At 42.7% G+C, this 23,843-nt stretch overlaps 3 protein-coding genes across 3 annotated transcripts in view; 1 reads left to right on the forward strand and 2 right to left on the reverse strand.

Annotated features, from left to right (window-relative positions):
• The window catches only part of LOC141076815 (uncharacterized), a 918,929-nt gene that overhangs the window by 264,203 nt on the left and 630,883 nt on the right, over positions 1-23,843 (reverse strand). The window lies entirely within an intron of this gene.
• On the forward strand, positions 1,920-3,884 carry LOC141076792 (uncharacterized). The gene has a single exon (XM_073564101.1). It carries the CDS (start codon positions 1,920-1,922, stop codon positions 3,411-3,413), a length of 1,494 nt encoding a protein of 497 aa, XP_073420202.1. The 3' UTR covers positions 3,414-3,884.
• The window catches only part of LOC141076793 (uncharacterized), a 40,524-nt gene continuing 20,199 nt past the window's right edge, over positions 3,519-23,843 (reverse strand). The window contains exon 3 of the mRNA XM_073564103.1: positions 3,519-3,535. Coding sequence (XP_073420204.1) covers positions 3,519-3,535 — 17 coding nt within the window. The remainder of the gene's footprint in view (positions 3,536-23,843) is intronic.

Consider the following 23,843-nt stretch of genomic DNA (forward strand, 5'->3'; position numbering starts at 1 on the left):
TGTCGGACAGGGAGTATACGGTTTGTTTGTTTATTTTATTACTTTTTAATACAGGAGACCAAGGGCATCGCTTGGATCTGGGCGTGCAAAAAAAATATGAATTCCATGTTGTGTTTTATTTCATTAAAATACTTTATTCTTATGTGTGTGTGTTTTTTAACCCTTTATTACTATAAGATTAATAATGGATAGGCATCTTATTGACACCTGTCCATTATTAACCGAGCTTAATGTCATTTTCCAATAGCAAGGTGACATTAATCCCTTATTACCCCATATCCCACTGCTACACGGGAGTGGGAAGAGAGGGGCTAAGTGCCAGAATTGGCACATCTTATAGATGCGCCATTTTTGGGGCGACTGTGGGCTGGTATTTGTAACCAGGGGGGTCCAATATCCATGGACCCTTCCTATGCTATGAATATCAGCCCGAAACTGTCTGTGTTGCCTTTCTGGCTATAAAATTTAGGGGGACCCCACGTCATTTTTTTGGGGGTCCCCTATGTTAATAGCCAGTAAAGGACATGCAGACAGCTGCCGGCTGATATTCATAGCCTGGGAAAAGGCCATGGGTATTATCCCCTTCCCAGGCTACAAATATTGGCCCCCGGCCATCGGCTTTCCCCCTATGGCAAAGGAAATTGTGCAGGAGCCCACGCCATTTTTTTTATTTCTTATTTTTTTTTAAATGAAATATTGTTCATTAATAAATATGGATATATCTATGGATATATATATATGGAAATATCTATGGAAATAAAATATCTATGGAAATATCCATGGCTATATCTATGGATATATCTATAGATAGATATATGGATCTATCTATAGATAGATATATGGATCTATCTATCCATCCATCTCTGTATCTATCCCATATCTATCTATCTATCTTTTTTTCTATCCTCTATCTATCGGTGTGTAATGTAGTGTGGGTTGGACAAGTGTAAAAGAGGAGGTTGGACAGAAATGACATCACAAATCATTTTTTGTTAAATAACATATCTTTATTTAGCTTGCAAAAACGCACACAAATCCGCATGTGAAAAACACATGAAAAGCGCATCAATAACGCACCTGCATTTTCTGCCAAGAGCTGCAGATTCTGTGTGGAATGATCCGCCCTGGAATCCGCCCGGTGTGCACACAGCCTTATAGCTCTCAGCACTATAACGGTGTGTACATGGGGACTTATTATTAAGAACGTCTGTGTCTGTGCGCGCTCCTGTGTGTGCGCTCATGATGCTTGCAGTGTGTTTTATGTGAACCCGTGGCGGATTGTGCTGTGGATTTTTCCATGTAGATTTTGTTAAATCCGCAGGTAAAATGACTGGCGTCTTACCTGCAGATTTTGTGTGACTTTCACCTGCTTTTTGACACCTGCGGATTCTTATAATGGAACAGGTGTAAAACGCTGCGGAATCCGACATTCTGCAGTAATGAACTCTCAGCGTTTATGCTGCTGATTTTCTGCACCATGGGCACAGAGGTTTTTGTTTTACATTGACTATAATGGCACTGTACAACGCAGGAGAATCTGCTGCGGATCCGCAGGGCCAAATCCGCTGCAGATCTACAGTAGAATCCACAACGTGTGCACAGACCCTTACAATAAGATGCTTCAGATTGAAGAGAGAGGAGGGAGGGGTTTGGGTGTGTTTTGGAGTGGGTGTGCAAGGTGCTGGCTTACAGGCCAGTGCAATGCATCATGGAACTTGTAGTATTAGAGCACAGTAAGTCGGGAGAAAGGAAGTTGTCGATTACCCCGATGAGAGCTGGAGCCAGCACAGAAAATGTGCTGCTAGAGCATGATAAAAGGTAATATTGCTAATATAAACACAGTGGATGTTTTTACTGGCACATAATGGCAAGATTTATGAAAAAAAAGTTATAGTGGTGGACAACTTCTTTAAGTAGAAATGTTCAAAAATATAAAACTCAATGATATTTTATTAAAAAAATTGTTTTCTATCTTAGCAGATGACTGCACCAGGAGATCAGAGGGACAGCTGACATCTTCAATTTTTAAATCTGATGATCTTGAGATCCTGCAAGATACAACTGAAGTGAATGCTATTACTCCAGATATATCATCATCCATTCACAGCAAAGATCCGTCATCTGATCCTATGAAACAGGTCCCATCTTCTGATTCATTACCGACTACTAAGGAAAATCAAAGTCACAAAAGAGGCATTAAAAAACAAACTGCTCCTAAAGCAAAGAAGTCATTTTCCTGTTCAGAATGTGGGAAATGTTTTAACCAGAAATCAGATTTGGTTACTCACTATAGAACTCACACAGGGGAGAAGCCTTTTTCCTGTTCAGATTGTGGGAAATGTTTTAACCAGAAATTAAATTTGGTTATTCAACATAAAATTCACACGAGGGAGAAGCCTTTTTCCTGTTCAGAATGTGGGAAATGTTTTGCACTTAAATCACATTTTGTTAGACACCAGAGAACTCACACAGGGGAGAAGCCTTTTTCCTGTTCAGAATGTGGGAAATGTTTTAACCAGAAATCAACTTTTGTTAAACACCAGAGAATTCACACAGGGGAGAAGACTTTTTCCTGTACAGAATGTGGGAAATGTTTTGCAGATAAATCAAATTGTGTTACTCACCATAGAACTCACATGGGGGAGAAGCCTTTTTCCTGTTCAGAATGTGGGAAATGTTTTAACCACAAATCACATTTTGTTAAACACCAGAGAACTCACACAGGGGAGAAGCCTTTTTCCTGTTCAGATTGTGGGAAATGTTTTGCACGTAAATCAATGCTTGTTACTCACCAGAGAACTCACACAGGGGAGAAGCCTTTTTCCTGTTCAGAATGTGGGAAATGTTTTAACCAGAAATCAACTTTTGTTAAACACCAGAGAATTCACACAGGGGAGAAGCCTTTTTCCTGTTCAGAATGTGGGAAATGTTTTAACCAGAAATCAATTTTGGTTAATCACCAGAGAACTCACACAGGGGAGAAGCATTTTTCATGTTCAGAATGTGGGAAATGTTTTGCACGTAAATCACTGCTTGTTATTCACCAGAGAACTCACACAGGGGAAAAGCCTTTTTCCTGTTCAGAATGTGGGAAATGTTTTAAGCAGAAATCACATTTTGTAAAACACCATAGAACTCACACAGGGGAGAAGCCTTTTTCCTGTTCAGAATGTGGGAAATGTTTTGCATGTAAATCACTGCTTGTTACTCACAAGAGAACTCACACAGGGGAGAAGCCTTTTTCCTGTTCAGAATGTGGGAAATGTTTTGCAGATAAATCAAATTTTGTTACTCACCATAGAACACACACAGGGGAGAAGCCTTTTTCCTTTTCAGAATGTGGGAAATGTTTTAAGCAGAAATCACATTTTGTAAAACACCAGAGAACTCACACAGGAGAGAAGCATTTTTGATGTTCAGAGTGTGGGAAATGTTTTGCACATAAATCACTGCTTCTTACTCACCAAAGAACTCACACAGGAGAGAAGCTTTTTTGATGTTTAGAATGTTGAAATGTTCTACTCAGAATTCAAGTCTTGTTACACATGAGAGAATTCACACAGCAGAGAAGCCATATTCATGTTCAGAATGTGGAAAATGTTTTAAATGGAAAATAGATCTTGATCGCCATCAAAGAGCACACATTGGGAGAAGCCTTTTCTCCTGTTTAGAATGTGGGAAATGTTTTAACCGGAAAGCGCTTCTTGTTAGACATCAGAGACCTCACACAGAGGAGAAGCCTTTTTCATTTTCTTAATGTGGGAAATATTTTACTTGGAAATCAACTGTGAATAAACATCAGAGACGTCACATAGGGGAGAAGCCTTTTTTATGTCCATAATGTTTGAATAGTTTTAACCAAAATAGAATCTTCTTAAATGGGTTGTCTCTTGTCATTCCTCATTTTTGCTGAAAAAAGGATAAAAGTAAACTTTATTAATTCCAAATGTAAAACTATACCCATAATTCACCCCCTGAAGGTTAGTCAGAAGGTGACTAATAGAAAAAACATGTACCCAAAGTTCAGTGGGTGAGATGACGTATACACACTCACTGTCCAAGGCTCTCATTTCTACGTGCTTCATCGACCTCACCAAAGGCGACTCATCAGGAGAGTATTTAATATTGACCTATATTCAAATGAGACTAGACAAAAAAAGCTAAAATCATGTTATCCGAAACAGTCAGAAAACTAGCCACATTTTGGCAGATCCCAGACCTCAAACTATATACTTCGTAAGTTTATAAGCCCCTCCAGTGTCAGGAATAGATAGTATGTGACAATACAGTATAATTCTTGTGATTTTTCTCCTATAGGGACTGCCCTAGTTTGGTATAATCTTAATAATAATCTTTATTTTTATATAGCGCTAACATATTCTGCAGCGCTTTACAGCTTGCACACATTATCATCGCTGTCCCCGATGGGGCACACAATCTACATTTTCTATCAGTATGTTTTTGGAATGTGGGAGGAAACTGGAGTACCCAGAGGAAACCCACGCAAACAAGGGGAGAACATACAAACTCCTTGCAGATGTTGTCCTTGGTGGGATTGTAACAGCTGTTAATTAGTAGTGCAGACAAATTGTCCTAGACTAAACTCAGTCTTCAGACGGCCCAATATGTACCACTCAGGGAGAACTTACCTGCTCCAAAGATCATTAGAAGCTTCTAACTAATGGCCGTGCTGTGGTCTGTCAGGGAATGAGTGCAATATCGGTATAAAGACTAGGGATATGTGCAACCATAATGTCTGGGAGATCTGTGCCATTATTTAGTATGAATATGGAAATTATCTCTGAAAGATAAGTGTTCCCTGAGTGGTATATACTGTATTTTCACATACTATCTATTCTCGACACTGGAGTGGCTTATAAACTTACACAGTATATAGTTTGAGGTCTGGGATCTGCCAATATGGGGCTAGTTTTCTGACTGTTTCGGTTAACATGATACATGCAGGGCCGCCATCTGGGCATTACTGCCCTGACTGGCGTATGGGGCCCGGAGGGCAGAGGGGGCCCGCATCGGGCCTGGTCTCCTCTGCTCACTGGGCCCCTATCGGCAGCTAAACCGGGCCCTCGGCGCAGTGGCAGTTAAACGCTATTGACATGCGGGCCCGGCGGCCCGCACGTCAATAGTTAACAGCCACGGCAGCCACAAGCCAATCAGAGGCTGGCAGCTGACGTCAGCAGCAGCGTGCACCTCGCCGGCATGTGACGTTAGTGTCAGTCGCCGGCTAGAGCGCGCTGCAGCGTGGAGGGAGTGTGAGCGTCGCCCGCCACTGGAACGCGGCCATGTAAGGAGAAATTGTTTTGTTTCTTTTCTGACAGCGGCGATCCGGGGGGCAGAATGCTGGACTGGGGCAGAATCCTTAATATGGGGCAGAATGCTGGACTGGGGCAGAATGGTTAACATGGGGCAGAATGCTGGACTGGGGCAGAATAGTGAACATGGGGCAGAATGCTGGACTGGGGCAGAATGCTTAACATGGGGCAGAATGCTGGACTGGGTCAGAATGCTGGACATGGAGCAGAATGCTGGAGACTGGGGCAGAATGCTTAACATGAGGCAGAATGCTGGACTGGGGCAGAATGCTTAACTGGGGCAGAATGCTGGACTTGGGGCAAAATGCTGGGTGCTGGGACAGAATGCTGGATTGGGGCAAAATGCTGGGTGCTGGGGCAAAATGCTGGGTGCTGGGGCAGAATGCTGGACTGGGGCAGAATGCTGGAGACTGGGGCAGAATTCTGAACATGGGGAAGAATGCTTGACTGGGGCAGAATGCTGGATATGGGGCAGAATGCTGGATACTGGGGCAGAATGCTGGAGACTGGGGCAGAATGCTGGACATGGGGCAGAATGCTGGACTGGAGCAGAATGCTGGACTGGGGCAGAATGCTAAACATGGGGCAGAATGCTGGACTGGAGCAGAGAGCTGGAGACTGGGGCAGAGAGCTGGAGACTGGGGCAGAATGCTGGAGACTGGGGCAGAATGCTGGAGACGGGCAGAATGGAGATACGGGGCATGATTGGAGACAGATGGGGCAGGGTTGGAGACAGATCACACAGGATCATGGGGCAGGATGGATACAATGGAGATCATATGGGGAAGAATGGACACTCATGAGGGCGGGATGGGAGAACATATGGCTAAAGCCAGGAATGAGACACACAGGGGTCAGGATGGGGGATGTTATTACCATAGGGGTAAATTAAGGGATATTATTACTGCAGTGATGTATTTAATTTTTTGAGTATACTGTTTTAAATGGGGGGGTGGTCCTGTACTGTGCAGAGCGACACTGTCGCCTTTTTTATTCATGTGGTGTAATGTAGTAATTGGGAAAAAATAAATAGTGTGTTCTGCAAGCGGAGCTCTAGATAACTGTTATTTCCTGCAGAGACGAGTGCTGGCTGGAAGAAGTGATGGCGATCTGTGCTGGATGAAGAAAAACAAGGATGAAGGACTTCACCTAGAGACATCACTGGTGAGTTAGTGTGTTACCTGTACACTGACACTATACATTGTATACTATATACAGAGGTCCTGTGTATGATATAGAAGAGTTAATGGTTTGCTTTTATATCCCTTTAATTACCTTTAAGACTTCAAATGCCTTTTTTCCTATTATTGCTATGTGTTATTCTTATGTAGAGTATTAGTCTCTGTCTTCAAGGAAACTATACTTGTTATCATATTTGTTCTCAACAACATGTTCTGGGTACATTGTAAACAAGGTACGACCCTGAGGTGATGGTGGGGGTCAAATGAGCTCCATAGAGCCACATATTGTTGTAAATGGTATAAAAATATTGCCTTTTGCTGCATTACGTCAGATAAAGTGATTTGACCACTGCGTGTGTGTTGAGTCTCTTTGTCTCCAAGCGCTTGTGAACAGAAGGGCGAAACCTCGTACTCTGGCCTCACTGGTGATCTGGCAAGATCTGACGCTTGGTCAGAACAAAAAGCAGCTACGACAGTTTTGACGCCCAACGGGGACCGTGTGGAGACCAGCCTATTCGGAATCCATATGTGGGAGTTTCCTGGGAGGTTGAAAATGCAGAATCCAGGCTGCAGCAGGTGAGAACTTTTATTCTTACACTGATTTTGCATTTGCAACCTCTCTAAGGATCTCTACTAGAGTTGAGCGACTTTGGTCGGATCGGGTTTCGTGAAACCCGAATGAAACAAAATAAGTTTCAGATGAAACTCGTCCGACTAGAGCAAAACAAAGTCGGAGTTTCGTCCGAAACCCGACCCCAATGCAAGTCAATGGGAAATAAAAGTCGGACGAAACTCCGACTTTTTTTGCTCTAGTCGGACGAGTTTCATCTGAAACTTATTTTGTTTCATTCGGGTTTTACGAAACCCGATCCGACCAAAGTCGCTCAACTCTAATCTCTACATATCTCTGGGTAAGACTGTACAAACACGGTTCAAAAATAACCCACATCACCAGTGAGCGGTGAGTATGTCCGTATGAGAGTTGAATAATAGAGTAATAAGATAATAATTGTCATCTGTATTATCTGTTAATCTGTTCTGGCAATATACTAATATACTAACTGGTCGTGTACTGGTGTACTGTGTATCACAAAGTCTGGGATAGACTCTCTGCAGCGTCTATTTTGGATTTTCAGTAAATCATATGAGGCTCTATTTTGTATAGGGCTGTGGTTTTTGGTTGCTCAGGTTTTCATTGATTCCTGTTGCTTAAGAAGTTGGCTTTGGTGTTCTCAGAGTGTCAGTGGACACGGCTGCAGGTTAAGGTGTCAAATCCAAAGTGCAGGATACGCAGGCTGTGTGAATCCTTGTATATATGTCTATGAGAACCTCCGAATGAAATGAGAGATGAGTAATTGAGATAAGGGATTTTTGTTATCTTCTCTTTGTAAAATCAAATGACCGTATGAATGAATCAACACACATCATTTTGTGTCAAGAGATTTGTGACCTTTCTAGTTGTGGGGGAATCCCGGACAGATGCGTTATAGATATTTCAAATCTACATCTGAGACTGAATGAATTGAGTAATGATATAGCTCGTGTTATATGTGGCATTACATTGTAAAGTTTCCTGAATGCATTTGGCCATAAAATGGCAAGACGTGGTTACTTACATTATACAGTTATCTGCTCTTACATTGAAATCCCGTGATTTTGAGTTTTTCTTGTAGAAATTGATTTTGATTAAGTCTAAAGAGCTATGGCATTCTGTTAGTTGAAGGACACTACATTCTGATGGGAGGGGGAATGATGGCGCTGCACACTTTCTCTTCTCCCCTTCTCTCGCTCCTCTCGTCTTATCTCTGCTGAGTGTCTAATGAGAGGATTCACAGAGCGGCGCTCAGATTCTCTGTGGTTCTGAAAGGCTCGCTATAAGATTTGTGCATTTTAAAGCAACAGTACTTAATTGAAATGGAAAGAAATTGTGGAAGTTGAAAGTAAAATATGGTGCCTAATTTAGAAGGAAATTGTAAGTGATTGTTTGGTCATTAATGTGTTTGAACCCGCTTCTAGTTGTGTGATTGATTTGTATAGCAAATTGTGTATCAGCAAAGGAGGTAGCCGACTGTATGGCTGATAAAGTAGGTCAGAGGCCTATCACACCTGGGCCTTCTTACTTTAGTCAGCAGGTTTTCTTGTTGTGGATGAGGAGAGGGCAAGGAGCCCTCTGGATATACCTTGGCAGGCTCACTCTGACTTGCTATGTGTGGGCTGTAAGACAGAGGTCCAGACACACAGAAGAGCATTTCAAAAGAAAGATGAGCTGTCTAAGTTAAAGTAGCCTTCCCACAATCCATGGAGCTGGGCTGGAAGGAAAAAGGCCTATTCCTATTCTAGTCAGCTGATCTAATGGGTGAGAGCCTTCTCGTTACATCCTGTAGGTCTACCGGGTGAGAGGCAAGGAGCCTTCCCGCTACAGCTTGGCAGGCTCGCTCTGACTTGCTACGTGTGGCCGCCCGTAGATAAGGTTAGGCACACTAGAGGGGCATTTCAGAATAAAGGTGAGCTGTCGGTAGAAAAAGGTTGAAGCCATGGCAACTGGTGCATATACAGAGGATGGCTATGGGGGTGCATGTATAGAGGGTGACTATGGGGGTGCATATACAGAGGGTGGCTATGGGGGTGCATATACAGAGGGTGGCTATGGGGGTGCATATACAGAGGGTGGCTATGGAGGTGCATATACAGAGGGTGTCTATGAGGGTGAATATACAGAGGATGGCTATGGGGGGTGCATATACAGAGGATGGCTATGGGGGTGCATATACAGAGGGTGGCTATGGAGGTGCATATACAGAGGGTGGCTATGGGGGTGCATATACAGAGGATGGCTATAGGGGTGCATATACAGAGGATGGCTATGGGGGTGCATATACAGAGGATGGCTATGGGGGTGCATATACAGAGGGTGGCTATGGGGGTGCATATACAGAGGGTGGCTATGGGGTGCATATACAGAGGGTGGCTATGGGGGTGCATATACAGAGGGTGGCTATGGAGGTGCATATACAGAGGGTGGCTATGAGGGTGCATATACAGAGGGTGGCTATGGGGGTGCATATACAGAGGGTGGCTATGGAGGTGCATATACAGAGGGTGACTATGGGGGTGCATATACAGAGGGTGTCTATGGGGTTGCATATACTATAGAGGATAGCTATGGGGTGCATATACAGAGGGTGGCTATGAGGGTGCATATACAGAGGGTGGTTATGGAGGTGCATATACAGAGGGTGGCTATGAGGGTGCATATACAGAGGGTGGCTATGAGGGTGCATATACAGAGGGTGGCTATGGAGGTGCATATACAGAGGGTGGCTATGGAGGTGCATATACAGAGGGTGGCTATGGAGGTGCATATACAGAGGGTGGCTATGAGGGTGCATATACAGAGGGTGGCTATGGGGGTGCTTATTGTTGTGAGTTCATTTTCCCCTTCACTACTGAGGCCCGAGGAACTCCCTCTTCTGGTGAAGAAAGGTAGTGAGCCTGATTGTCAAACACCTGGGGCTGATGATGATGACTGGCTGAGTGGAGTTAATGACTGGATATAAGGCTGCCGACGCCCTTCTGGCCTGCGGGTGATTTCTCTGTGGACTTCTAGGAAACCAGTCTGATTCCTGCTCATCTAAAGCTAAGATTTCTGCTTTGCCTTTTTGCATTAGTGTTTTGTTTTCCTTGCTTTTCTGGATTCTGCCATTCCCTGCTGGGGTGAGCTGAATCTCCTTTTGCCTGTTGCTCTGTCTTCAGAATATTCCTGAGTACTGACATAGCTTTGTTGAAGCCTAGCGCCTTCAGGGCCTTTTTTACTGTCAGTTTGTTGGCTCTTATTTTCATTGGGTTTTTCACGGATTGCAGACAGCAGCCTTCCTGTCCTTTCCTATCTAAGCTAGCATGGGCCCCATCTTTGCTCAGTCTATCTTTCTGTCTGTGTTTTGTTCTTTCTTCTTGCTTCACCGTCATTATATGTGGGGGGCTGCCTTTTGCTTTGGGGTCTGCTCTGGGGCAGTTTAGATTTCCCTTTCTGTCTTTAGGCTATGTAGTCCTCTGGCTGTGATCGAGGGGCCTAGGGCATCGTAGGAGCCCCCCCCCACGGCTACTGCTAGTTGTGTTGATAGGTTCAGGGGTCTGCAATCCGATAGCTGCCAACTTCTCTGGTTTTCTGGACTTAGCTAGCATTTCTATTTTTGCCTCCTACGGTGACTCAATCATAACAGCTTATACAGGGTGGCTATGGAGGTGCATATACAGAGGGTGGCTATGGGGGTGCATATACAGAGGATGGCTATAAGGCTACATATACAGAGGGTGGCTATAAGGCTGCATATACAGAGGGTGGCTATGGGGTTGCATATACTATAGAGGATGGCTATGGGGGTGCATATACAGAGGGTGGATATGAGGGTGTGTTGTGAACTCATTGTCTGGTCTACCAGTTGGGAGTTCTCCTTCCGTTCTCCCTCTGGTGGTGACAGGAGTTAGTGAGGTTGATTTAAGTGGTGGAGATCTGCCACCTGATGATGAGGACAGCGATTGGATCTCTGGAATCTCTGACTGGATTTAAGACAGCCGACGCCCTATTCTGGTGCTGGTGATACTTCTGGCTTCTCAGGTCTTGGTTTTCACCTCTGTTCCAGTCATCTCAAGCTAAGTCTTTTGCTAATGTTCACACTTGACTTTGTTGGTCTATTCAGTTTTTTATGAGGCCAGCCAGCCCCGACTGGGGCTGTGCTGAATTTCCTCTCTTATTCATCTGTATTTGCCAATTTGCTATTTCTGTCCCTTATTAGATTGGCCTCTTTTTGGTCTGTCTCAGAATATTTCAGTGCTGATATAGTGGGAGAAGTCTAGTGACTTCAGGGTTAATTTTGTTATCAGAAGTGTTGGACATTATTTTTGTAGGATTTTTGGCAGATTGCAGACAGTGTCTTTCCTATCCTTTCTAGTTAGTGTGGGCCCCATCATTTGCTCAGCCTATTTTCCTGCCTGTGTTTGTGTTTTCATCTTTTCTCACCATCAATACATGTGTGGGGGCTGTCTTTCCTTTGGGGTCTGCTCTGGGGCAGTTAGATTTCCCCTTTTCTTGCTTTAGGCTTATTTAGTTCTCCAGTTGTGACGAGGCGTCTAGATTCATCGTAGGAACGCTCCACGACTGCTGCTAGTTGTGTGGTTATGATCAGGGATCTGCAATCTGCATAGTTACCAACCTTTCTGGTTTTCTGAGACGAGCTTGTTTTGTTTTTACTCCTCGGTGACCCATTCATAACAGAATCACCAGCCCCAATTCGGCACATCAGCTCCCTTCTTGGTCAGATCAGTCAGTGTCTTGACAATCCCAGAAAAATTGGCCAGATGATCAGGAATATCACGAGACTGAGGAGAGGTGGAGAAAACAGGAGCGTTGCCCTATGGGAAAATTGTATGTTCCTGACCAGTGGAGAAAGAGAGTGATGTCTGAAGTTCATTGCTCCGCATTGGCTGGTCATCCAGGTATTTTGGGTACCAGAGATTTGGTGAGTACCATATATACTCAAGTATAAGCCGACCCCCCTAATTTTGCCACAAAAAACTGGGAAAACGTATTGACTCGTGTATAAGCCGAGGGTGCACAGTGAGTGGCCCCAGTTATCTGCAGTGTGTGGCCCCAGTTATGATGCACAGTATGTGGCCCCAGTTATGATGCACAGTATGTGGCCCCAGTTATGATGCACAGTGAGTGGCCCCAGTTATCTACACAGTATGTGGCCCCAGTTATGATGCACAGTGAGTGGCCCCAGTTATAGTGCACAGTGAGTGGCCCCAGTTATGATGCACAGTGAGTGGCCCCAGTTATGATGCATAGTGAGTGGCCCCAGTTATGATGCATAGTGAGTGGCCCCAGTTATGATGCACAGTGAGTGGCCCCAGTTATGATGCACAGTGAGTGGCCCCAGTTATGATGCACAGTGAGTGGCCCCAGTTATGATGCACAGTGAGTGGCCCCAGTTATGATGCACAATGAGTGGCCCCAGTTATGATGCACAGTGTGTGGCTCCAGTTATGATGCACAGTATGTGGCCCCAGTTATGATTCACAGTGTGTGGCCCCAGTTATGATGCACAGTGAGTGGCCCCAGTTACCTGCACAGTGTGTGGCCCCAGTTATACAGCACAGTGAGTGGCCCCAGTTATGATGCACAGTGAGTGGCCCCAGTTATGATGCACAGTATGTGTCCCCAGTTAAACTGCACAGTGAGTGGCCCCAGTTATGATGCACAGTAAGTGGCCCCAGTTATGATGCACAGTATGTGGCCCCAGTTATGATGCACAGTGAGTGGCCCCAGTTATGATGCACAGTATGTGGCCCCAGTCATGATGCACAGTATGTGGCCCCAGTCATGATGCACAGTATGTGGCCCCAGTTACCTGCACAGTGTGTGGCCCCAGTTATACAGCACAGTATGTGGCCCCAGTTATCTGCACAGTGTGTGGCCCCATCATGGTGCTGCTGCCGCTGCCTCACTTACAAAAAAACAAAAAAACTGTATACTCCCCTCAGTCGCTGCCCCTGCTCATCAGCGTTGCGGGCTCTGCAGTGACTGTGCAGGCAGAGAGCACGATTAGCGTTCTCTGACCTGAATGTCACTGCAGAGGACGCAAGACAGCAGAGCGCAGGGACAGGTGAATATGCCTCCCCACCCCCCCGTTCATACTCACCGGGTCCTGGCGCTTGTCTCTGCTACTCCCCTGCTTGTTCCATGTTGTCGGCGCTGCTCTCTTCCTGGTTCAGCAGTCACGTGGTACCCGCTCATTAAATATGCGCATATTTAATGAGCGGGTACCATTTGACAGCTGAAGCAGGAAGAGAGCAGCGCCGTCAACATGGAACAAGCAGGGGAGCTGCAGAGAAGGGTGAGTATGATCTGACACCCCCGCTCCCCCTCCCCCCGCCGATCCCCCCCAGTATATGACTCGTGTATAAGCCGAGAGGGGGACTTTCAGCCCAAAAAAAGGGCTGAAAATCTCGACTTATACACAAGTATATACGGTAGGTCTTTTTGGTGGCCTGCCTTATCTCGTGATGTCAGGAATTTTGTACAGTCCTGTGGGACTTGTTCTCGGTCTAAACCCTGTTCTTGTTCTAGTGGGTTGCTGATGCCCCTGCCGGTGCCCAAGAGGCCATGGACCCATATCTCAATGGATTTTATTTCTGATCTTCCTGTCTCTCAGAGAATGACTGTTATCTGGGTGATTTGTGATAGATTTTCGAAGATGGTCCATCTTGTACCACTCCCAAAGTTGCCATCTTCCGCTGAGTTGGTACCCTTGTTTTTACAACAGATGGTTCGGTTACACGGGATTCCTGAGAACATTGTGTCCGACAGAGGAGTCCAGTTTGTTTCCAGATTCTGGAAAGCCTTTTGTTCCAATCTAGGAATTCAGTTATCCTTATCCTCCACGTTTCATCCCCAGACCAATGGGCAGACTGAGAGAACAAACCAGACCTTGGAGTCTTTTTTAAGATGTTTTATATCTGCTGATCAGGATGATTGGATCTCATTTTTGCCCTTGGCCGAATTTGCGCTGAACAATAGAGCTAGTTCTGTCATTTTGGGTTTCATCCTCGATTCTCTTCAGGGCAAGTGGAATCTTCGTCCTGCCCAGGTGTGGACACTGTGGTTGAGAGAATGCAGCAGATATGGGACCAAGTGGTGAATAAGTTGTCACTCTCTCAGGAAAAGGCCCAGAGATTTTCCAACCGGCATAGGACCATTGGTCCCCGGTTTAAAGTGGGTGATATGGTTTGGTTGTCATCTAAGAATATTCCTATGAAGGTTGCATCTCCAAAATTTAAGCCAAGATTTGTTGGACCGTATAAGATTTTGGAGATTCTTAATCCTGTTTCTTTTCGACTGGCTCTTCCAGTTACATTCAAGATCCATAACGTATTTCACAAGTCATTGAAACTTGTTTCAACCAGATGATCAAATTGTCCAAGCAGAGCAAATAACTGGCTTACGCTTATCTACCAACAAAGGACCTTCGTTGCCATAATTAGATTGGGTGTGTTAACTTTCCCCATGGATTGTCAACTGGTGAAATCTCATCTATTTGGCCTCAGGGGGTCGTCTCACTGGCATCCAAGGATAGATACTGTTTAAGTCTCACACTTACTTTGGGACATCAAAGGCTTTAGAGAAGTTTTTACATATAAAAGGAGGGTACTGATTAGCAGAGGGAGAGAGACAGAGAAAGAGGTGTGACAGACCAGAGAGGACTGAGATGAGACTATCTGAATAATGTAATGTATGAATAATGCCTGTTTCTGATTAATGCATATGTATTTATAGATTTATATTGTTTATTATTTGATCTTATCACTTTATATAGTAAATCAATTTAGTAAATTCAATTCTTGTGTGAGCATTTTCTTATTCATCACAATCCATTGGAACCCTTACAATACAAAATTGGTGTCAGAAGTGGGATTGTTTTGAATAAAAATGTTTGCAAAATTGAATAAGTTTGTTAAGAGTAGGAAAGCCGTTGAGAGTAGTGTCAGATCTTTGCCAGAATGGGTGTTACCAGGAAAGTGGACCCCAATGGCACAGGAATGTAACAAATATATGGAGGGACAGCGGTTATCAAATCCTCAGGATGTGGCTGGCAAATTTGATCTCTCAAGGTATGATGCAAAAGAGCAGAAAACTGCAGCAGCCGTTGGATGGATCTGTGTGCAAGTGTCCCAAAGAATACAGGAGAAGATAGACAATTTGCGTTTAGAGCTGCATACAGTTTTAGAGCAAAGGATTAGCTTGCAATCAGCCTTGAGAGACCAAATGAAACAGCATGACAATATTCAAAGGAATTTTGAAGCTTATGTAATGAAAAATGTGAATAAGAATAGGCGCAGGAGGAGACAGCGGCCAGTGTCAGATATTTGTACTGCACAGATTAGAACCTTGATTGCACGTGAGAAATGGTCAGATTTGCTAGAATGGGATGGCTGTGAGACAGATGAGGAAGAAAAGCAAGCCAGACCGATTGTGACTACTAAAACTAGGAGAGAAGTCACACAGCGTAGTGGAGATAGGATGGATGCAGGAAACGCAGCTACAGGAGCAGAAGCTTCAATGACCGAGGAAACTAGGAATTATACGGCCGGAGAATTAACAGAATTAGCTACCAGGAACAGGCAGCAAGCAGGAGAACCTTTGTTAGCATGGATTCTCAGATTATGGGATCAGGGAGCCGATACTATAATCTTGAACCGTCTTGAGGCAGTAGGACTTTGTAGTATTTGTACTGATCCTATGGTACGTCTAAAAATGAGGCGTGCAAGGGACACTACAGAGACTTTCTCTTTGCTGCATTTGGTGAGTACGAATGATTGCATCTCTTCAGCAGACTCAGTAAAAATCTTGAAATTTGCCGATGATATGACACTGATTGGTCTCATTAGTGGAAATGCTGAAGACTTGTATCGGAGTGAGGTGAAAAGAATATGTGACCCGTGTAAAGTCAATAATCTTGTACTCAACACTAAAAAAAACTGCTGAGATGGTTGTGGATTTTAGGAAAGATCAACATGAGATACTTCCAATCTACATCCATGACGAAGTGGTTCTTAGGGTCACAGAGACCAAATTCCTTGGTGTTATCATCTCTCATGATCTTAAATGGGGGAAAAACGTGGATGCTGTTATAAGAAAAGCACAACAGAGGATGTTCTTCCTGCGTCAGCTGAAAAGATATGGTTTGTCTAAGAATCTGCTGATCTTATTCTTTAATGCTGTCATCAGATCTGTGATTTGTTCCTCTCTGATAGTCTGGTATGGGGGAGCCACTGCGCATGACAAACTCCGCTTACAAAGGACTTTCAGAACAGCAGAGAGAATTATAGGTTCCCCCTGCCTAAAATCCAGGATCTTTATGATAAGAGTATTCGATCCCACGCATTGAAAATTTCATCCGATCCCTCTCACCCGGGACACTCCTCATTCCAACTACTCCCTTCAGGACGTCGCTTCAGAGTCCCCAAATGCAGCACCAACCGCCATATGAACAGCTTCTATCCACTCTCTGTTCAACAGTGAATCATCATGTGTAGACTATATACTGTATCTGTCTTGTTAGATGTTACTTGTTGTATCTGTTGTTATATATTATGTTGCCTCTTTGCCACAAAGAATTCCTTGTATATATGTAATATGTACTTGGCGATAATAAATTTGATTTGATTTTTGATTTGAGGGATTCTGTGGCACAAGTGTATGACTCTCCCATGGAATTAATACCACAGACACGATGGGAGAATCTTGCAGATGGAGTTCAGAGATTGAGAGAAATCGCAGGTATAGGTGGCATAACTCAAAATCCTTTGCCTGATCTGAATGATCATTTTGCTGTTGTTGAGGATTGGAAGGGACCAGATGCTGCAATATTGACAGTATTGATGAAGAATAAGTGCATAGAAGGTGCCCCAGCGTCATACAAAGCCCCATTGTTCACTATGTTCAGTGCACTTATGGGAAATTCCACTACTGTCTACACAGCATGCAATTTAATCTCCCAGCTATCTGCTCTAGAGAGAGCAAAAGTATCAAAAAATAGTACAGTAAAGAGAGAGTTGATCAAGAAAGGAGAAAAGAGGATGATACCCAAATTAGAAAGAGCAAGACAGAGTTGTTTTGTGACCTGATAGCTAGTGGGGTTCCATTCCAGGAGATAGATGGGATCTCTACAAGTGACCTGTTGAGGAGATGGCAAGATCTGAGGAGAAAAGGTAAATTGCAACTCGCCAGACCCAAGAGGGTGGCGACAAATGAGATAGGGGGTTGGAAAGATAGAGGTGGGACACCTGATGGAGGCATGCAAAGCCCCCACTGTAACCGCCCCTTGCACTCCTCCAATACCATGGCATACTACACCCCCTGCCAAGATTCCCTCATGGACTAATTATAAAAGTTGTGGAACATCCCTGAAAATTGTTGTTTGAACAGTTTTGCCATGTTTTGATGTCTAATGATGTTGTTTTCATTCTAGAGTTTCTTAGAGAAATACTCCTGTGAGCATACTGTGACGTATGCGCTGGCTGATATATGAAGAGAAATACTCCTGTGAGCATACTGTGACGTATGCGCTGTCTGATATATGATGAGAAATACTCCTGTGAGCATACTGTGATGTATGTGCTGGCTGATATATGAAGAGAAATACTCCTGTGAGCATACTGTGACGTATGCGCTGGCTGATATATGAAGAGAAATACTACTGTGAGCATACTGTGACGTATGCGCTGGCTGATATATGAAGAGAAATACTCCTGTGAGCATACTGTGACGTATGCGCTGGCTGATATATGAAGAGAAATACTCCTGTGAGCATACTGTGACGTATGCGCTGGCTGATATATGATGATAAATACTCCTGTGAGCATACTGTGACGTATGCGCTGGCTGATATATGATGAGAAATACTCCTGTGAGCATACTGTGACGTATGCGCTGGCTGATGTATGATGATAAATACTCCTGTGAGCATACTGTGACGTATGCGCTGGCTGATATATGATGAGAAATACTCCTGTGAGCATACTGTGACGTATGCGCTGGCTGATATATGAAGAGAAATACTCCTGTGAGCATACTGTGAAATATGCGCTGGCTGATATATGAAGAGAAATTCTCCTGTGAGCATACTGTGACGTATGCGCTGGCTGATATATGATGATAAATTCTCCTGTGAGCATACTGTGACGTATGCGCTGGCTGATGTATGATGATAAATACTCCTGTGAGCATACTGTGACGTATGCGCTGGCTGATATATGAAGAGAAATACTCCTGTGAGCATACTGTGACGTATGCGCTGGCTGATATATGATGATAAATACTCCTGTGAGCATACTGTGACGTATGCGCTGGCTGATATATGATGATAAATACTCCTGTGAGCATACTGTGACGTATGCGCTGGCTGATATATGATGATAAATTCTCCTGTGAGCATACTGTGACGTATGCGCTGGCTGATGTATGATGATAAATACTCCTGTGAGCATACTGTGACGTATGCGCTGGCTGATATATGAAGAGAAATACTCCTGTGAGCATACTGTGACGTATGCGCTGGCTGATATATGAAGAGAAATACTCCTGTGAGCATACTGTGACGTATGCGCTGGCTGATATATGATGATAAATACTCCTGTGAGCATACTGTGACGTATGCGCTGGCTGATATATGATGATAAATACTCCTGTGAGCATACTGTGACGTATGCGCTGGCTGATATATGATGATAAATTCTCCTGTGAGCATACTGTGACGTATGCGCTGGCTGATGTATGATGATAAATACTCCTGTGAGCATACTGTGACGTATGCGCTGGCTGATATATGAAGAGAAATACTCCTGTGAGCATACTGTGACGTATGCGCTGGCTGATATATGAAGAGAAATACTCCTGTGAGCATACTGTGACGTATGCGCTGGCTGATATATGATGATAAATACTCCTGTGAGCATACTGTGACGTATGCGCTGGCTGATATATGATGATAAATACTCCTGTGAGCATACTGTGACGTATGCGCTGGCTGATATATGATGATAAATTCTCCTGTGAGCATACTGTGACGTATGCGCTGGCTGATGTATGATGATAAATACTCCTGTGAGCATACTGTGACGTATGCGCTGGCTGATATATGAAGAGAAATACTCCTGTGAGCATACTGTGACGTATGCGCTGGCTGATATATGAAGAGAAATACTCCTGTGAGCATACTGTGACGTATGCGCTGGCTGATATATGATGATAAATACTCCTGTGAGCATACTGTGACGTATGCGCTGTCTGATATATGAAGAGAAATACTCCTGTGAGCATACTGTGACGTATGCGCTGGCTGATGTATGATGATAAATACTCCTGTGAGCATACTGTGACGTATGCGCTGGCTGATATATGAAGAGAAATACTCCTGTGAGCATACTGTGACGTATGCGCTGGCTGATGTATGATGATAAATACTCCTGTGAGCATACTGTGAAGTATGCGCTGGCTGATATATGAAGAGAAATACTCCTGTGAGCATACTGTGAAGTATGCGCTGGCTGATATATGATGATAAATACTCCTGTGAGCATACTGTGACGTATGCGCTGGCTGATATATGAAGAGAAATACTCCTGTGAGCATACTGTGACGTATGCGCTGTCTGATATATGATGATAAATACTCCTGTGAGCATACTGTGACGTATGCGCTGGCTGATATATGAAGAGAAATACTCCTGTGAGCATACTGTGACGTATGCGCTGTCTGATATATGAAGAGAAATACTCCTGTGAGCATACTGTGACGTATGCGCTGGCTGATATATGATGATAAATACTCCTGTGAGCATACTGTGACGTATGCGCTGGCTGATATATGATGAATTGGGTTTGGTCTTGGTGATGCATAAATGTGCATTCCTCACCTGAGGGTTTGTAATAGACCTTGATGTTTTAAAAGGCAAAAGACCACAGTAGATATAAGATGATTCTGTATGTGGGAGCCATGAGAGGAACATACAAGGCAAAGAGGGAGTGACAGTACAGACAATGAATGTAAGACTGACCTAAAGTTAGATGACTGATAATACACTGGGGGGTTGACAAGATAAATAGATGACTTATTTGTACTAAGTGTTTGTCTTTGTCACTGTATGTGCTTTGTGTATTTGTCATGGATATCCCTTGATTAAAATTGGTTCACAGCCAAAGAAAAAACCCACGTGGTATTTTTATTTTTACTTTTTATTTGGTATATTTTTTATTTTAAGAGCTCATTTTCTGAATTTTAATTGTACTGTGTTTAGCATTCTTGGTTTTTAAAGGAATTGTTTTTTTCTCTTTTCAGTCCACTACATGTTGGATTGGGGGGTGTAATTAACCTTTCGTTTGTTTGCAGGAGTGAAAGAAGAAACCTTGGCCATTTAATTAACATGTAAATACAGTGCACAGTAAATTGTTCATTCCTGCAGTAGTGAAAAAGGAGTCCATCTAATATAAGATTATATTTTATGACTTATTTTTGAGTTTTAACATTTTTTATTTTTTTGGGAGCTCCCGTGCAAATTGGGTTTTGAAGAATATATATGTTAAATGATTTCAATGAATGCTAGTTTGTTAATGTCTTGATATAGCTTTGTTCACCTACACCTGAGTCATGCAATGCAAATGTGTGGGCACCCAAAGTGTGTGTTTGTCTATGTATAAATGAGAATCTCTCCTGCTTACTGAATGAGAGCATTAGGTGAAGCCAGAGTGTGTGTTGATGTAATGTGTATATTACACAGGTCAACGAAAAAAATTTTTTTTTCTGGTGTCCAAAATATTTTAATGAATTTGGGGTATTTTTGGGGTGCTGATTCTGAATATGTCATCAGTTTTGCCAGATTGGCTCAAGTTTTTGAGATTTTTGGTATCTTATTTATAGCACTTGTTGGTAAATGCGACGCATCATCTCATTAATTTCTTTGGATTAGTACTTGAACTGAGCAGTTCTCAATATAGTTTTGTGTTAATTAGTGTTCTAAAAGTTTGTTCATAGCTTGATTTTTGCACTAACTTTATGTTGTTGTCTGTTTTCCAGTGAAAAGCATGAACTCATCATGAAGAAGTTGTCTTAACGATCCAGACTCATTCTGTTACATTTGTGGTGAATATACACTGCCAAAACATAGAAGAAACATAACAGACTTCGTAAAAAAAGTGTATTTTGCCTATTTTGGGGTTATGCTTGGGGACCAAGACAAGTTTTGGGCACCACACATAGTGTGCAAAGCATGTATCGAATTATTACGAAAATGGAGCAAAGGACAAAGAAAAAGCTTCAAATTTGGTGTTCCAATGGTGTGGAGAGAGCCAAAAAATCATCATGATGACTGTTATTTCTGTGCAGTGCAAGTGCAAGGATTCAATAAGCATAAGAAACGAAAATGGGAGTAACATGGAATCTGCAAGAAGGCCTGTCCCTCATTGTGAAGATGTGCCTGTACCTGTGTTTACCATAAATAACAGTCATCATGATGATTTTTTGGCTCTCTCCACACCATTGGAACACCAAATTTGAAGCTTTTTCTTTGTCCTTTGCTCCATTTTCGTAATAATTCGATACATGCTTTGCACACTATGTGTGGTGCCCAAAACTTGTCTTGGTCCCCAAGCATAACCCCAAAATAGGCAAAATACACTTTTTTTACGAAGTCTGTTATGTTTCTTCTATGTTTTGGCAGTGTGTATTCACCACAAATGTAACAGAATGAGTCTGGATCGTTAAGACAACTTCTTCTTGATGAGTTCATGCTTTTCACTGGAAAACAGACAACAACATAAAGTTAGTGCAAAAATCAAGCTATGAACAAACTTTTAGAACACTAATTAACACAAAACTATATTGAGAACTGCTCAGTTCAAGTACTAATCCAAAGAAATTAATGAGATGATGCGTCGCATTTACCAACAAGTGCTATAAATAAGATACCAAAAATCTCAAAAACTTGAGCCAATCTGGCAAAACTGATGACATATTCAGAATCAGCACCCCAAAAATACCCTAAATTCGATGAAATATCTTTGGCACCAAAAATGCTGTTGACCAGTGTTATGAAAAAATAATAATTTGTTAGAATTGGGTTAATAGCGAATTGGTTTGGGTTCGGTTTTCCTTAACATGTAATTGTACTGATTGTGATTAGTAGTAACATTATTTTGTGATCTCCATGAACACGATTGTACTGGTAATTATGATCATCGTTCTTATGCAAATGCGATTGACATGAATTTGATGTGTTTGATCAGTGTATAAGTCCATACACATGATATATATTTTATGTAGTATTATTATCTAGAGTAGAAATATTTGCTACAGTAGAAAATTTCAAAGGTCATTCTGGGCACAATTTGGACCAACAAACCTACAGTAATTTTGTTTGATTAATTTGATCAAGGGGTGGAAAACAAGCCACCAGGACTGAGTTATTTTGGACTGTTGCTTTGGACTGAGTTAGCTCTGCCAAGACTTTGGAACTTTCAAGTATGATTGTGAACTTCACTTTCCCTCAGTGCAGGTTGTGTCTTGTGTGTAGACTGAAGATGTCCAAATGAACGCTGAGACTGAGCCCAGATGATGCTGAACCGTCAACCAGGGTGAATCCTCATGACTGCCAGCTGATGCAAATGGCATATAAAGTGAGGCCCTGAACAGCTGCAGCAATAGAAGATGAAAGGTACTCTTATGCTCAGCCATGGACACCTGCACTTCCCTCACCCATTGCTTTGGAGAAACGAGGGGTTAATGTCTTGAAGGGCAGGGACAGATTGCTCTTTAAAGTCTGTTCTTTTGTTAACCAGGGAAAGTAGTGAAGTCACCCCAAAGTGATGAGGGCATAATAATCCACGCGCTTTCCCTGCAACAGGGACCCATTTAAAAATTGCGGTCAAGAAGATCCGAAGAAAGAAGATTTCTACAGACATTTGATATTTGATTACCTGTTGGTCCAATGTTGTTTTTTGTTTTGATTTTTTCCGTTTTAAGCCCAGGATGTAATTTTTTTGCCAAAGCGGTTTTCTATTGGTAGCAAATATATATATATATATATATATATATATATATATATATATATATATATATATATATATATATATATAAATGAGCAATGCAAATAATGATAAATGGTATAGTTTAGTGACAGGTTAATTAATTAAAGTGATTGAAACCAAGGGGTGGAATGTATACTATGATATATTTTTAATGGTTTCAACACTCCCAATTAATTAATACCAACTATTGATATAGTTTCAATCAGCTCTTTGAACCTTCCTAGAAGGACATTGAAACTTGTTTCAACCAGATGGTCAAAGTGTCCAAGCAGAACAAATAACTGGCTTACACTTATCTACCAACAAAGGACCTTCCTTGCCATAATTAGATTGGGTGTGTTAACTTTCCCCATGGATTGTCAACTGGTGAAATCTCATCTATTTGGCCTCAGGGGGTCGTCTCACTTGGATCCAAGGATAGATACTGTTTAAGTCTCACACTTACTTTGGGACATCAAAGACTTTAGAGAAGTTTTTACATAGAAAAGGAGGGTACTGATTAGCAGAGGGAGAGAGAGAAAGAGATGTGACAGACCAGAGAGGACTGAGATGAGACTATCTGAATAATGTAATGTATGAATAATGCCTGTTTCTGATTAATGCATATGTATTTATAGTTTTATACTGTTTATTATTTGATCTTATCACTTTATATAGTAAATCAATTTAGTAATTCAATTCTTGTGTGAGCATT

The sequence above is a fragment of the Dendrobates tinctorius genome, unplaced genomic scaffold (genome assembly GCF_039654945.1).
Source record: "Dendrobates tinctorius isolate UK_male_01 unplaced genomic scaffold, ASM3965494v1 ptg000430l, whole genome shotgun sequence".
Lineage (NCBI taxonomy): Eukaryota > Metazoa > Chordata > Amphibia > Anura > Dendrobatidae > Dendrobates > Dendrobates tinctorius.

Coding starts and splice junctions, on each gene's coding strand:
- LOC141076792 (XM_073564101.1), top strand. CDS start 1,920: ATGTTCAAAAATATAAAACTCAATGATATTTTATTAAAAAAATTGTTT.